The 17,319-nt window shown below is 38.9% G+C and overlaps 1 protein-coding gene across 4 annotated transcripts in view; it reads right to left on the bottom strand.

Annotated features, from left to right (window-relative positions):
- LOC137008073 (zinc finger MIZ domain-containing protein 1-like) overlaps positions 1–17,319 on the bottom strand; it is a 56,501-nt gene that overhangs the window by 4,768 nt on the left and 34,414 nt on the right. For all 4 annotated transcript variants that reach the window (XM_067369887.1, XM_067369890.1, XM_067369889.1 and 1 more), the window contains 17 exons: positions 15,631–15,769; positions 15,261–15,375; positions 14,978–15,174; positions 12,058–12,256; positions 11,749–11,973; positions 11,470–11,646; positions 10,122–10,181; positions 9,864–10,032; positions 9,600–9,741; positions 7,993–8,203; positions 7,781–7,886; positions 7,549–7,709; positions 6,369–6,436; positions 6,219–6,287; positions 5,812–6,053; positions 4,841–4,998; positions 45–278 (listed from right to left, as the gene is read on the bottom strand). In XM_067369887.1, coding sequence (XP_067225988.1) covers positions 45–278; positions 4,841–4,998; positions 5,812–6,053; positions 6,219–6,287; positions 6,369–6,436; positions 7,549–7,709; positions 7,781–7,886; positions 7,993–8,203; positions 9,600–9,741; positions 9,864–10,032; positions 10,122–10,181; positions 11,470–11,646; positions 11,749–11,973; positions 12,058–12,256; positions 14,978–15,174; positions 15,261–15,375; positions 15,631–15,769 — 2,672 coding nt within the window. The remainder of the gene's footprint in view (positions 1–44; positions 279–4,840; positions 4,999–5,811; positions 6,054–6,218; positions 6,288–6,368; positions 6,437–7,548; positions 7,710–7,780; positions 7,887–7,992; positions 8,204–9,599; positions 9,742–9,863; positions 10,033–10,121; positions 10,182–11,469; positions 11,647–11,748; positions 11,974–12,057; positions 12,257–14,977; positions 15,175–15,260; positions 15,376–15,630; positions 15,770–17,319) is intronic.

The following is a 17,319-nucleotide window of genomic DNA, read 5'->3' as shown; positions in this document are numbered from 1 at the left end:
GAAAACCAGATGATCAAAAGTGTCACGAGTCAGTCTGAACTCACATCTAAAGAGGCCTCGCGTGCGTCAGCGCTGCTCTGACCCTCCAGGTTGGCCGGCGAGGGGTTAAAGGTCATCTCTGGGTGCATGTGGCTGCCGGGGACGGAGCTCTGCTGGGTAGGCGGCGGCCTGCAGGGGTGGGGTGGGGCGTTGTGATGTAACGGCTGACTGTTGGGCGGACCATGCAAACTGTGCTGCAGGGGATTGTGGGATTGATCTGTGTTGAGTGGGCGATGCACCTGTGAAGAACAGAAAATATACATGAATTGACATTTATATCTCGCATATCAGCATCAACTGATATTAATGTTTTTAAATATCATATTGTCTGATTAATGCAAAAGTGTTAAAGTTCATTAACTAATGGAATAATATATATCTGTTGCATATGCAGGTACACATTAATGTATTGATGGTTATTGTATTTGTCTTTAAACATGATGCTGAACAAAACAAAACTGTGATTGGTCACTTTAGGCCTCTTCCTGACTGTTGGAGCCATTTCATTGTAATTTGTGTTTGTGACACTAGAGGGCATGTGAGTATTTTGAGTACATTTAAACCAAGCGCTAATGAGATACAGGTGCGCATTGGAAGGTCAAACAAACTTTTTGACCGTGCCGTGTTGAGGGTGCAGCGAACAGTGCTCGTCCCTATTAACAGTTGTTTTGAATGGAATTTTGTTTATTAAGGAAGAGTCGAAGTTATGTTTGAAGTTTTTATTTTATTTTAGTTATTTGCAATGCCAAATGGACAATAAAGGGATTGGCATATCCGACTTTATTATGGACAATGACTTGATTTATTCAAGGTAAAGCACGCGTCACAAACAGACTTCTAAATTCCATCTGCGTACCTACATGATTGTCAAAAAGTTTGACCGGAGGAGCCTGGGTGAGCTTTTGCACCGACATCGACGACTGAAGCGGATCAAATTGGACGACTAAAGGGAAAGTCAACTGATCTGAAATCGGATGCTGCTCATTCATGACCGTTTCGTATGATGGATTTACTGTGGATTATTGCTTTGATTGATTGCGGATTTCAAAGGACTACAAACCCGCACATGTAAACAAAGAGGACACAGCGCACACGAACGCCAAAGTTTCAGCCTTCAGCGTTTCTGGAACTGAGGTATGAAAAGCGCTTTTCACTTGAACTTGAGTTAAATGACCATAAAGTGTGCACACAAAAAACAAACAAACAAAATCCAATGCATTGGTGGTTAAAAAAAAAAGGGTGTTTGTGAAACTAAGAACTGTTTTATCTTTTTTTTAAATGATTGTTTGCCCATGTTTACGATGTCTGAGGTGATGTTTATGTAAAATATGCAGTGAGTATTTAAAGGCTTAAAAATGGCGGATGAAAAGGAGATTCATGGTTCTGAAATCGAGCATGATGAGGCTCAAATTCAGAATCTTAATGGCAAAACTCGATATTTTACAGAAGCAAAGAAAGTTAAAATTTGACAAAGCATCCCAATTGAAAAAGACTATACAAGAGTTTATGGGTAACAGAGAAAATGAAAATGAGGTCAAAAATATGTTTGAAAAGTTTACAACGCAATGCAACGAAGCAAAAGAAGCACACGAGTCTCTGATTATTTTATTGCCTGATGAAGAGAAAGACCGGCATGAAACCTGGTTCAAAGCAAAACTGTTATGGGTTGTGGAATTCAGCACTGTGGTAAATAAATGGTTGGATAAGATACAGGAGGAATGTGATCGTGCTGCCAGTGAAATTGAACCCAATGATAGCATTTCAAATGTAGAAACAAGGGTCAGCAGTCGCACTTCAAGCCACAAAAGTAGCCACCACAGTTCACGCTCCAGCAAATCCAATGCTTCTGTGCAACTTGCACGTATTCAGCTTGAAGCGGAAAAGGCCGCTCTTGTCACTCAAGCAAAGTCTTTTAAAAGCGAAGCATGGTATTGAACAACAGTTGGAAATGTTACAGAAACGTAAGGAACAACTGGATATCGATGCAAAAATCGCAGCCTCTGATGCAAAGCTATCTGTGCTCAGGACTTTTGAGCAACGATCATACAGCATCGCAGTGGATGGAATGGAATCCTATGTTAGCAGACAAGCAAAACCAGCAACTGCACCTCTTCAAACAGAAGTTGAGGCGCAGCCAAGGACTACTATGCAAAGCAACACAAATGTTACCTTACAACCTGCTTCATCTCATGTGCAGCAACACGCATCTTCAAGTCCCAGATCAACTGCTTCAGTAGATGGTGGAAGGTTTGGTTTTGCACAGAATGTGCTTCAAAAACATCAAGAAATAACAGAACTGCTAATACAGCAGCAAAAGTCTCAACACTTGCCACCACGTGAGATTCCAGTGTTTGAAGGGGATCCATTGCAATTCACTTTGTTTACCAAAGCTTTTAAACATTGTGTGGAGGAAAAAACGAATAACAAAGGTGATTGCTTGTATTTTCTGGAAAGGTATACAAGAGGGCGCCCAAGAGAAATTGTTCGAAGCTGTATGAATATGGCACCTGAAAGAGGTTATGATACAGCTAAAGCTATGCTTAAACAGCAGTTTGGAGAGGATTATTTTGTTTCTGCTGCATATATGGAGAAGGTGCTTGGATGGCCTATGATCAGGTATGAAGATATCACAGCTCTTCAAGATTTTGCACTCTTTTTACGTGGTTGTTGCAATGCAATGGCAGATCTACAGTACATGCAAGAACTAGACATGCAAACAGCTTTAATTTTAAAGCTTCCATTTAAACTCAGAGAAAAATGGAGAACTGCATGTGATATCATGGAAAGACAGAAACAAAGAGTCAAATTTAGTGATGTTGTCAACTTCATTGAATACCAAGTTAAAATTTCAGATCCAATATTTGGGTCCATTCAAAATGTAGAGATGACAACAATTGGTAAACCAAAAGATGTCTACAAATGGAAATCACAATCCCAGTCAAAGCCTAAGCTGAAAGGCGACAGTTTTGCCACCAGTCTTACCAACGTTGACAAAACCCTTGTTGGTGAAATCCAAAAGGGAAATGCTGAACAGTCAGTCAGCCAGTTCAAGTGTAACTCCACCACCTGTTTGTTCTGTTCACAAAGTCATTCTTTGGAGCAATGTAAAGAGTTTGAAAGGAAGAAACAGGGAAAAGGTCAACTTTATAAAGGAAAAGTCTGTCTGTTTTGGTTGCTTACATGTTGGACACCTGAGCAAAGAGTGTAAAAGGCGCTTGACTTGCAAAGTGTGCAACCAAAAACATCCCAGTGTTCTTCACATCTGTTTCAAAGATCGCAAAGTTGATAAAGCTGTCAACACAACCAATGAGCAGTATGTTGGACCAACTATCAACAACACCCTTGTATCTGCCCAAACATGTGGTCATATAGGGGCCGGTGGTAGCAGTGGTATATTACCTATCCTTCCAGTCCAAGTAAAGTCTGCAATGGGCAACAAAATTGTTCAGACCTATGCATTTTTGGACACAGGCAGTACCTCTACTTTCTGTTCTGAAAGTTTGATGAAGAAGCTTCACCTGAATGGACGAAAGACAAAAATCTGTTTGCTTACAATGAGTCCCAAAACAACAGTCTCAGGCTATGTGGTAAACAACTTGGAGATTTCAAGTCTTTCTGGTAAAGATTTTTATGGGTTACCAGAAGTTTACACACAGAAGCAAATGCCTGTAAACCAAGATAACATGGTCAATCAGGAAGACCTAGTTAAATGGCCATATCTTCACGGTATTTACATTCCACGCGTTCAAGCTGAAGTAGAGTTGTTGATAGGTACCAATGCCTCCAAATTACTTGAGCCGTGGGAAGTAGTATATAGTCAGGGAGATGGTCCCTATGCCATACGTACCCTATTGGGGTGGGTCGTTAATGGTTCTCTCGGCAGTTATCAAAATGAACAACATACTGCTAGAGTAAATAGAATCTCTGTTGAAACATTGGAGTTGCTATTGGAAAAGCAATACCAGCATGATTTCAATGAGAAGATGTCAGAAGACAAAGAGGAAATGTCCAGAGAGGATGCAAAGTTCATGGAAAAATCTATGAGCTTTAAGGATGGACATTATAGTGTGAAGCTGCCTTTCAAAAACAAAGATTGTTGTGTCCATCAATCTTAACATTGCCAAACAGCGTCTTGTTGGAATAAAGAGAAAACACAACAGTAAGACCAGTAACAAAGCTTTGCCTTTTATTAGAAATGTGAAAAAAAAAGGTTCACATGCAAAAGGTGTGTGCCTATTTAAAAAAAAAAAAAAAGAAAAAGAAAAGGGGCTAATTGTTAATGTATTAATGTACAATGAACTGTTGATTGATGGCTCCTTATGTAAATATATGGATTGAATTGTTTATGCCCTACGTCATTAACAATTAGGGGCCGGTATGTTGGAGCCATTTCATTGTAATTTGTGTTTGTGACACTAGAGGGCATGTGAGTATTTTGAGTACATTTAAACCAAGCGCTAATGAGATACAGGTGCGCATTGGAAGGTCAAACAAACTTTTTGACCGTGCCATGTTGAGGGTGCAGCGAACAGTGCTCGTCCCTATTAACAGTTGTTTTGAATGGAATTTTGTTTATTAAGGAAGAGTCGAAGTTATGTTTGAAGTTTTTATTTTATTTTAGTTATTTGCAATGCCAAATGGACAATAAAGGGATTGGCATATCCGACTTTATTATGGACAATGACTTGATTTATTCAAGGTAAAGCACGCGTCAGAAACAGACTTCTAAATTCCATCTGCGTACCTACACTGACTAAGTGGGCGGTCCTTACATTGTTAGAATAGTGGTTTCGTGACTCACCGTGTCGTGTAGCGCGTGTGTCAGGCCGCTCTCAGAGGTCAGCAGGTCAGCGGGGGGGTGTGACAGGTGCGGCCCCTGAACGAACTCACTAACTGATGATGCTGCAGGGTTGCCATGGGGATAGTCACCAAACTTACTGTGGCCCTGGAAACTGTTTCCTGGTAAAAACCAATCACAGAGTGCTACATAAGTATTTACATACATATAGAGAGAAAATTCATCACAAAAATAAAACAGCAGACATGTTTTATATTACAAGTCTTCTGTTTAAATATGCAAATGATGCATTATCTTATTAAACATGCACTAATTTGCATATATTTTCAGAACAGAAAAGGCAGGTTCAAAATCTTGTTTCATTTTGCTGATGTGATTTCGCTTTTTATCACTTCATAAATCAGAAAATACTGTCAACAGCTAGAAAAAAACTCAATTTTCACCATGTTTTAGGAATAATATGCTGTATAAAATCAGACTAATTATTCAGGAATAAAAAAATATTTTCCTCCTTTTTCAATTGTTTTTATTTTTCAATTCCCAACAAAATCACGCCGCTCATTTCACACTGATTAATTTTTTCCAAATATAGCTATTCAAGTCAACTGGTTGAGCTTCCTTTATTTCTTCATATTGCGATATACACTGGCGGTCCTCTTACGGCATATTAGAATGATTTCTGAAGGATCATGTGACTCTGAAGACTGAAGTAATGAACCTGAAAATTCAGCTTTGATCACAGGAATAAATTACACTTTACTATATATTACAATAGAAATCAGCTATTTTAAATTGTAATAATATATCACATTTTTTACTGTATTTTTGATCTAATCAATTCAGCCTTGGAGAGCAGAAGAGACTTTTTTCAAAAACATTAAAAACATCCTAATTATTCGCAGAAAAAGTCAACTCCGATATGGAGCAGCCCCAGTGTTGTGGGTGATTCAGTAGGATGTGAGTGTTGTCTGTACCTGGGCTGTTGAACTGGTTAGTGCTGTTGTTCTGCTGGTTCTGGTTAGGATATGGAGACGCTCCCGGGCCGAGCTGAGCGATCATGTCCGTCACGTTGGGCAGCACCATCTGACTGGGGCTCGTGGTTTTGAAGCGCTTGGACATCAGCCCGTCTGGATCTTCTTTTATGTGCAGCTCAGATTTGATCTGAACCGGCCTCCAGCTGCACGACGGGTCTATCGTGACCTCCTCGAACTCTGAGCTGAAAGAGGATCTGTGATCAGTCTAGTGAGATGGTCTGGTTTGTTTCAAGGCTTATAAACTCTTTTAAAATCCTTTTATGAGAAAATGAAAGGGACAAATCGCACAAACTTACAAAACCAAAAGTGAGTGCTAGCTTTTTAAGCCAAATCAAGGGCAGACTTACTTTTGGAGAGCGTTTAAGATCCCCCAAATGTATTGATCGACCTCCAGACCTTCTAACAGAGCTGATTTACTGAAGAAGAGAAACAGAAGATCAGTTCTGCACAATTCAACCATCTCAGATGTGATCTCAGGACTGACTGGAGGTTCTTACTTGCACACCGGACATCTCCATGTGCCCCGCTCACAGTTCAGCTCTAAATACGATTCCAGGTCAAAGCACTGTAAGAGAACATTAACACAATGTTAATTACATTAGATCAGTAGTTTTGAATCTTTCTGATGTCAAATATGATGTTATTATACTCCTTTCTAAAATATAAGTGCATTCAAAAGTTTGGGTCGGTATAATTTTTTTCTTTTGTTGTTTGATTAACATTAAAAACAGCAGCAGGAATATTAGGCTGCTGTCACTTTAAGACTAATGCACTTATCCAACATACTGATGTCTTTCTCTACTGTTCACGTTCACTTAAACCATAACTGACTATGCTTACTAGGATATTCACCAAAGTGGGCATTTTGAGATAAATTTGTGTGAATTTGTCCACAAGTAGACGTTAAAGTGAATACATTTTATTATTTGCGCAGTGTCTGAGACAGGTAGCTTTCTGTGCGCAACTCTGACTTTATAACTCACAATTCTGACTTTATATCTCGCAACTCTGACTTTATAACTTGCAAATTCTGACTTTATAACTTGCAATTCTGACTTTATAACTTGCAAATTCTGACTTTATAACTTGCAATTCTGACTTTATAACTTGCAATTCTGACTTTATATCTCGCAACTCTGACTTTATAACTCGCAGTTCTTTATAACTCACAATTTGTGACTATTACTTGCAACCGTGAGTTTATATATCGCATTTCTGGACTTTATAACATGCAATTCTGAGAAAAAAGTCAGAATTGTGAGATAAAATGTCGCAATTACCATTTTTATTTTTTTATTCAGTAGCGGGAAACAAGCTTCCATAATTGGCAAGGCTTGAAAAAGCGTGCAAATGATAAACTTTGACTATGCAGCACTGGGACATTGACATTTCCTTCAACTCTCCGGAACGTCTTTCCTGCTGAAAGCCGTGTTAAGCACTGAATGAATGACAGGGTCCCCGCTGTAACATCGTGTAAGATAAATAAGAGGATGACATCTAGAAGACAAATAAAGATTTTCTTTGCCCAGTCCTATCTTTTAGACTAATTTTGGATGTATAAACCTGAGGAGAAATTATTCATATTTATAATTAATATTATTTTTGTAAACCCCCCCTAGAAGCCTCTTGCGGCCCGTGCATTAGACATCAAAGCAGGTGTTTGAAAGACTTCCTGACCTGCACATGTTTGCAGTCATGGCCTCTCGCCGGCAGCTGAATACGCCGGAATGTGATTGGACATTTTAAAGACACTTTGATGGCCGTTTGTTCCACCCCATCATCAGCGTTCAGTCCGGCACCGGCCACAGACACGGCTACACTGCTGAAGTTCCTCTTCACTGAAGAGACAGAGAGAATGAAGGCACAGAAATGCAACACTGACTAACAGAAAGAGAGACTGAAGCGTTACCCTTAGTGATGCAGTGTTCAGCGGTGAGGAGTCTCTTCCTCAGTAACCCCTGCAGAACCGATCGAACCGACGGCCGGTGGACCAGCTGAAGGACAAACAGGTGCGACTGCAGAGAGAACAGACCAAAAATGCTCACACGACGTCCACCTGATGAGCACAAGTGTGTGTGTGTGTGTGTGTGTGTGTGTGTGTGTGTGTGTGTGTAAACTCACACAGCAGCAGGCCGTCACTGTGATCTGGATGGTGTTCCGGCCCGGCTGACACACGTGTTTCAGGTTCAGGGCTTTGTGGGAAGTCTTGTTGTCGCCCCGTTCGATGGTGAGAGGTGTGGCGTTGACGCTAACCTGCACCGACGCCGGCCAGTTAGTGTGCATCTGTCTGTCTTCATGATGATAACACTTGAACTGAAGCTCCAGATCAGACCTGACAGACACAGACACAGACACAGACACAGACACAGACACAGACGTGAACTGAGAGTCTTTGATTGGGTGTTTGAATGTTTATACATGTGTGAGCGTTTATGTGATAGTAGAGAGTTAATAAATTGCCATAGACCTCTCAATTTGATATTGCAATATTTAGCTGCGAGATTCAATATGCATTGAAAATTATTTTTTATGCATTTAGCATTTTACACATATTGACTCTTGATGCTGATTTCTGTTTAACCGCTTTAAATATTTAATTCTAAAAAATAGTTATAAAAGTTGTCATAATAAAATAAAAATACATTTTAATAAAATATATAAACAATATAAAATATAATAAATTATTATTAATTTGAATATTATAATAAAATAATAAAAATATTGATTGCTGTTTAACCGCTTTAAATATTTAATTCTAAAAAGAATTATAAATAAATAAAAAAATATATATAAATAATAAAAAAATAAAAAAATATTTTAATAAAAATAAATATAAAATATTATAATAAATTATTCTTAATTGTATTATCATAATGAAATAATACAAACAAATTATGATACATTTTAAACAGTGGTGAGCGGTATTATGGTTACTTTTCATTGTATAAATTATTTTATCATAATTTTATTATAATTAATTATTATTAATATTCATATTAAAATAAAATAAAAAATATTGCTTTCTGTTTAACTGATTTAAATATTTAATTATAAAAATAATTACAAAAGTTTTGTAAAAATAAAATAAAAATACATTTTAATAAAATATTTAATGTAAAATATTATAATAAATTATTATTAATTGTATTATTATAATGAAATAATAAAAATATATATAAATTATAATTATAAAATATAAATTTATAATTATAAAAATTGTAAACAGTGGTGTGCGGTTACTTTTTATTGCATGAATTATTTTATCATAATTTTATTCTAATGAGTTGTTATTAATTTTAATATTATAATAAAATAATAAAAATATAATAAATTAAAACAGTAGAGTGTAGTCCAATATTACAGTTAATTGTATAAATCACAGCATTAAAAAATCGATTTCTCATCATGGTGACAACTAAAAAGATGTCTCAAGAATCACGATCTGAATCAGAACTGATTTTTCCCAAACATAATTTGTAATACATTTTTTGTTTATTAATTGCATTGAACTGCACAGGGAGGAGATGATGTGACAGCTGAAAGCAATCATTGATGATTCCAGGCAAGGGATTATGGGGAATGGAGTTTGTGAGAGAGTGACAAAAGTCACTCTGGGTTGGAGCGCCCCCTGGTGGCTCTGAAGGGCATGATGACCATGACATTAATTTAGAAAAATGCAAACATAGCAGCATCTTCACACACTGTGCGTTTGTGTGGCCGCGTCTCACCTCCACATGAGCGTCTGGTGGACGGTGGGCCGCAGGTGGAAGACGTGATTACTGACGGCCAGGTTGTGTTCGAGTCTGAAGGGGTCCAGAACCACACCGTCCCGAACCGGGAACGTCAGGCGGAGCTCCTCGTTAGGATTACCTGGGAAACAAGATGCGGACAACAAGAGAGTGCATATTACAAAAATGACAAGATATTATACTGGAAAACAAGGAAGAATATGACTTTTATACAGTGTGTCCACGGCTGGACGAGGCTCACACCTGAAGGGGGCGGCAGTGCATTTATGTTGGGTTTGATATCGGGAGGAAACTGGGGCTTTATGTCCTGGTTTGGTGATGGAAACTGTGGCATGTTACTTCCTGGCGTCACGGGGGGTGTGGGGTTTCCCGGTAACGGGGAGTGGGGGTAACTGCCCATCGTCCGCTGAGGCTACAAACACATCAATAAATCACATGCACATGAAGTCACAACAGGTAAACAGCTGAAACTGCCTCTGATTGGACATCGTACTAACATACCCCATTCACGCTGGACTGGCTGTAATGAAAGTTCCCTGTGTTTAAGTTATTACTGGGTTCCTGTAGTAGAGATGGAGAGAAAGATGCATAGTTATGTTGCAAACATTTCATGTAACCATAATGTTATATTGAGTCATGTTTATCACAATAAATAATTTTTTTGGTATTTAAATAGTAGTTGAACTTTATTCTTGTGCAGATGTTGCTGTATTATGCACTACATGAAATGTGTTTCTGTTGCTTCATATTTGACAAATATTGCATCGAATCCATAACATAAACACAGACTGAAAACATGAACAAAACGTGACACACATTTATCTCATCCACCATTTCGGAAGATTCTTTTTAATGAGCTTCTCAGCATTTTGGGATTGGATTGTTTTTGGGAAGTATATACACAGGACTGCCTTATGTAATATAAAAATATATTTTAATAAAATATTTAAAACATAAATATAATAAAACGTATTATAATATTTATATTATAAAATCATAATATAATAAAATATATTATCATTTCAAACAATTCTTGATTTTATTATTTTAATAATATAATATAATATAATATAATTTATATTTTAATAAATAATTTAAAAATATCTAATTTGGATAAAAGAGTCTGCTAAATGTAAAATAAATGAAAACAATGGGGTGTGGTCCCCATTGTTGTATCATGATTTTATTAGAATGTAATACTTTTATTATTATAATAAAATAATATAATACTTTAAAACAGTGGTGTGTAGTCCAGTATTATAGTTACTTTTTATTGTATTAATAATCTTTTCAGAATTATTTATTACATTTATTATTATAATAGGATAGTAAATAATATAATAAAAAACAGTGGTGTGTAATCCAGTATTACTGTTACTTTTTTATTTTATCAGAATATATTATTTATTACATTTATTATTAAAATAAAATAATAAAAAAATATATATATATATAACAAATTAAACATTGGTTTGTAGTCCATTATATTACAGCTAAATTTTATTGGATCAATTATTTAATTATCAATTGATTAGAATCAACTATAATGTATTATTATTTAATTAACTAATAATAATAATAATAATAATATTTTATATATATATATATATATATATATATATATATATATATATATATATATATATATATATATATATATATATATATATATATATATATATATATATATAATATATAATGAAGAAATAATAAATTAAAACAGTCGATTTTGTCCACCACTAAAATATATTTTGTCAAAAAATAAAAAAATAAAAATAAATAAATCAAAAAAATTCTTAAAATAAGTTGTCTTAGAAGGCAGCATAACGTTAGTTGTTTCCTAACAGACCTTGTAGAAGTGTCCCATGCTGCCGGTCTGGTACTGTGCTGCGGTCCCGGGCTGTGCCGGTGTCCTCTGTGTGGGGTAATGGGGTGAGGAGAGGCCTCTGGTGGCGGCGGGGTTCGGGAACTGCCCCTGCTGAGAGGAAAACTGCCCATTTGGTCCGTACTGCTGCCCGTAGCTCCCCTAAAGTAAAATAGTTTCATTCAAGAACATTGTTAACTAAGCTATTGACCTGCTGTACCTCCACTAACTGTTTATTTGACACGTAAGACAAGGTTTCCTCACCTCTCCAGGATATGGTCTCTTCACACCCTGGATGGGTCGTGGCCCGTAGCCCTGCTGGGGCATTCTCTGTGGGTGACCCCCGTATGGCCCCATCTGTGCCATCTGCCCCCGAGGCTGGCCCATGTTCATGGTGCCAGGGTGGGCAGGGGGCCCCCGGGGGCCGGGCTGATTCACAAACTGAGTGCTGTAAGCCTGATTTGGTCCCATCTGAAAGGAGGAACACATCTAGAAGACAAACAAACAAAACACTTTGTTCAAACTCATCTTTTCACTTAGAAATAACTGTCACGATAATAGACGCTCCCTCACCGGGCCGTATTGATTCATGTCCTTGTGTTGCGTCTCCTGTAGGGCGGCAACCGTCGCCGTGGCTGTGGCGGTCGCTGTAGCAGCGGCAGCAGCCACAGCAGCAGCAGCGGCGGCAGCAGCTGGTTGGCTGAAGTCCGAAGGGGGGCGTGTCTGTGAAGGCAGGCCCATCCCACCTGCGTGGTTAGGACTTCCCCCATAACTGCAGGAGAGAGAGAAAGTTCAGGGGCCAGTTGCGTAAACATAGCCATTATGTGTCTGAAGAACTAGTATGACCAACTAGCAGTTAGGGGTAATCAGTCTTACTTATCCGTAACAAATTAGACCAATCTACGGTTTTATGTAGCTGACTTAAGCAGTGAACATTCTAGAAGAAAAAACGGAAGTTCAAACGTGCTGCGTAACACAAGAATGAACCTCATTGGTTTTCGCAGAAGATCAAACGTGCCGCGTAACACGAGAATGAACCTCATTGGTTCTTGCCGAAGCTCAAACGTGATGCGTAACAGGAGAATGAACCTCATTGGTTCTTACCGAAGCTCAAACGTGATGCGTAACACGAGAATGAACCTCATTGGTTCTTGCCGAAGCTCAAACGTGCCGCGTAACATGAGAATGAACCTCATTGGTTCTTACAGAAGCTCAAACGTGCTGCGTAACACGAGAATGAACCTCATTGGTTCTTGCCGAAGCTCAAACGTGATGCGTAACACGAGAATGATCCTCATTGATTCTCTCGGAAGATCAAATGTGCTGCGTAACACAAGAATGAACCTCATTGGTTCTTGCCGAAGCTCAAATGTGCTGCGTAACACGAGAATGAACCTCATTGGTTCTTGCCGAAGCTCAAACGTGATGCGTAACACGAGAATGAACCTCATTGGTTCTTACAGAAGCTCAAACGTGCTGCGTAACACGAGAATGAACCTCATTGGTTCTTGCCGAAGCTCAAATGTGCTGCGTAACACGAGAATGAACCTCATTGGTTCTTGCCGAAGCTCAAACGTGATGCGTAACAGGAGAATGAACCTCATTGGTTCTTGCCGAAGCTCAAACGTGATGCGTAACATGAGAATGAACCTCATTGGTTCTTACAGAAGCTCAAACGTGCCGCGTAACACCCGAATGAACCTCATTGGTTCTTGCCGAAGCTCAAACGTGCCGCGTAACACGAGAATGAACCTCATTGATTCTCTCGGAAGATCAAATGTTGCTGCGTAACACGAGAATGAACCTCATTGGTTCTTGCCGAAGCTCAAATGTGCTGCGTAACACGAGAATGAACCTCATTGGTTCTTGCCGAAGCTCAAACGTGCCGCGTAACACCAGAATGAACCTCATTGGTTCTTACAGAAGCTCAAACGTGCTGCGTAACACGAGAAAGAACCTCATTGGTTCTTACAGAAGCTCAAACGTGCCGCGTAACACCAGAATGAACCTCATTGGTTCTTGCCGAAGCTCAAACGTGCTTCATAACACGAGAATGAACCTCATTGGTTCTTGCCGAAGCTCAAATGTGCTGCGTAACACGAGAATGAACCTCATTGGTTCTTGCCAAAGCTCAAACGTGCCGCGTAACATGAGAATGAACCTCATTGGTTCTTACGCGGCACGTTTGAGCTTCTGTAACACGAGAATGAACCTCATTGGTTCTTACAGAAGCTCAAACGTGCCGCGTAACACGAGAATGAACCTCATTGGTTCTTACCGAAGCTCAAAAGTGCCGTGTAACACGAGAATGAACCTCATTGGTTCTTACCGAAGCTCAAACGTGCCGCGTAACACGAGAATGAACCTCATTGGTTCTTACAGAAGCTCAAACGTGCCGCGTAACACGAGAATGAACCTCATTGGTTCTTACAGAAGCTCAAACGTGCCGCGTAACACGAGAATGAACCTCATTGGTTCTTGCCGAAGCTCAAACGTGCCGCGTAACACGAGAATGAACCTCATTGGTTCTTACAGAAGCTCAAACGCGCTGCGTAACACGAGAATGAACCTCATTGATTCTCTCGGAAGATCAAATGTGCTGCGTAACACGAGAATGAACCTCATTGGTTCTTACAGAAGCTCAAACGTGCCGCGTAACACGAGAATGAACCTCATTGGTTCTTGCCGAAGCTCAAACGTGCCGCGTAACACGAGAATGAACCTCATTGGTTCTTGCCGAAGCTCAAACGTGCCGCGTAACACGAGAATGAAACTCATTGGTTCTTGCCGAAGCTCAAACGTGCCGCGTAACACGAGAATGAACCTCATTGGTTCTTGCCGAAGCTCAAACGCGCTGCGTAACACGAGAATGAACCTCATTGATTCTCTCGGAAGATCAAATGTGCTGCGTAACACGAGAATGAACCTCATTGGTTCTTACAGAAGCTCAAACGTGCTGCGTAACACGAGAATGAACCTCATTGGTTCTTGCCAAAGCTCAAACGTGCCGCATAACACGAGAATGAACCTCATTGGTTCTTACAGAAGCTCAAACGTGCTGCGTAACACAAGAATGAACCTCACTGGTTCTTGCTGAAGCTCAAACGTGCCGCATAACACGAGAATGAACCTCATTGGTTCTTACAGAAGCTCAAACGTGCTGTGTAACACGAGAATGAACCTCATTGATTCTCTCGGAAGATCAAACGTGCCGCGTAACACGAGAATGAATGGTTTTCTATAATGGTTTTCTATGGGAAAACAAAAACATTCAACATGAAACTTTCATCGAATCTGCTTGCATTTGAATTTGATCTTATAATATTTTCTAAGTACATCAAAGAGTGTTTTTCAGCATCCCACTGTTTTTACTGATTTCTTTGTTGTTCTTCTTTTGAGATGTGATCTATATATTTGTAGCTTGAAACAGATGGAAATTTGACAGGCCTTTTTCAAAAATTATATGAATAATAAAAAAGCAAGAGACACTGACCTTCCTCCGAACCCTCCTCCTCCTCCTCCAGGATAGCTGGATCTCCCATACATCCCCTGCTGCATGTAGGCCTGGTTTGCATTAACCTTGGATGAAAACTGCTGCTGTGCAGTAAACTGTCCCGGGTTCATAGCCCCGTTACCTCCGGTCATGGGGTTCATATGGCTGTTTGGGTTTACCATGGGGTTCCCCAACACCTAAACACACACACACACACACAGAAAGTAACAACACAGACTCAAACAGCAGTGTTTGCTCTGAACGGTGTTAAATACATTCTTACTTGACTCTGTGACGTATTGGTCACACCCCATACGGTGGTCACCACGGACACAGAACCCGGCGGTTGATTGGTGTTTTGTTGCCAGGAGACGGAGTCATATTGAAATGATGCATCACTATGGAGATTATACAAGGATGTAAACAGTTAATGTGTGGAACACTGTGTGAGTCTGTGTGTGTGTGTGTGTGTGTGTGTGTGTGTGTGTGTGTGTGTGTGTGTGTGTGTGTGTGTGTGTGTGTGTGTGTGTGTGTGTGGGTGGGTGGGTGTGTGTGGGTGTGGGTGTGGGTGTGTGTGTGGGTGTGGGTGTGTGTGTGGGTGTGTGTGTGGGTGTGTGTGTGGGTGTGTGTGTGGGTGTGTGGAAGAAACTGACCCGTGTGAGAGCGCCGGCTTCATGTTGTTGATGTTGGCTTGCATCGGGTTCTTGCCCACAGATGGATCGGGTTGTCTGCTTTTCTGATGACGCAGCAGCAGAAGTCGACCCAGATCCTCACACCACGAGGACAGCAATGCTACACAAACACACATTAAATGGGTCATCTTTACAATATGGGTCATATTATTTGATGTTTTCCTTGAGTTTTTTCCTGTCAAAAACGCTCAAATTAAATGGTCTGGTGAGGAAGATTTGAGTCAGAAACATCAAAAGATCAAGAGAATGTTGATTCTTCATAATATTAGCCTTTAATTGCTGATGCATTTTTACCACTTTAAAAAATATTTTATAAAAATTTACAATTTTAATTTATTACCACTTGTAGAAAATATTTTTTAAAAGACTATTATATCACATGTATTAAAAGGTTTACAGTGTTATTTTAGTATAATTGAGAAACTATTATAGGTTTTATTCATATTTTGAATTAGTTTTTATATTGTCCATTTTTTAATGTTAAAGTTTTGTGTTTTTGTCATTTTTAGAAGTTTTTTAATGTCCATAGTTTTAATTAATTTATTTCAGTTTTAGTTATTTTAGTACATCAGGCTAAATTAAATGAAAATGAGCTGAACTAGCAGAAATTAATCATTTTATTTTATTTCAAGTAACATTTTTTTTTTTATTATTTTAATTTAACTATAACAATCTGCAAGATCTAAGGCATTTGGACATTTAAATTGTATTTCAAACTATTTCTTTAAACATTAACACATCTCTTAAAGGATGAAAAAGCACTTTTGAGCATAAAATAAAAACTGGATCTGAAGGAGATTGTCAAGTTAGTTGAATCAAATCTTGAAACAGTTGATTAGCAGCAAGTAAACAACATATCCATGAGCACAGCTGTATATTTTCAGCAGTTTTCAGCATTATATTCACTTTGCCAGAAGATTAATTCAAGGTGAAGTGTGCGATTTCTCTGATCGGATTCGGAACTACAAAAAAAAAAAAATCCTGTTTTCAAACAAGTTCCAAATGTTTCATTTTATCTGCCATTGGTCAGCCAAACAGGTAGCCCTGCCCCCAATTAACGCCATTGGTTGAGCCAATGTTGTTAAATGCAATTCCAGATTTATCTGCTCCTAAACATGCACATAAAACTGATTGGTCAGTTGCTGACTGACTGCTATAATACCATCAGAAAATAAAAGCAATAAAACCGTCAGAATACTTTATACTTGAAGTAGAAACGTGATGACGTGTGTATGTGTGATCTATCGGAGCTGAAACAGATATGAGAAGACAAGGACAGAGCTGCAGTCTGATGAATCACACACACACACACACACACACACACACACACACACACACACACACACACACACACACACACACACACACACACACACACACACACACACACACACACACACACACACACACACACACACACACACACACACACACACACACACACACACACACACACACACACACACACACACACTCACTAGAGGGCTGCTGTCAGCTTCACTCAGATGTCTGTGTCATTTTCTATTTAGGAAAAGCCACAGTTTAACTATCAGTTTCTACCCTGAGAGACACCCGTACAAAATTACAGACTGTGAAATCTCGATGTGTGTGTGTGTGAGAGAGATAATTAAGAGTTTATTTTTAAACATA

This window comes from Chanodichthys erythropterus, chromosome 19 (genome assembly GCF_024489055.1).
Source record: "Chanodichthys erythropterus isolate Z2021 chromosome 19, ASM2448905v1, whole genome shotgun sequence".
NCBI lineage: Eukaryota > Metazoa > Chordata > Actinopteri > Cypriniformes > Xenocyprididae > Chanodichthys > Chanodichthys erythropterus.
The sequence above is the reverse complement of the archived record's forward strand: the minus strand, read 5'-3'. Positions and strand labels throughout refer to the sequence as shown.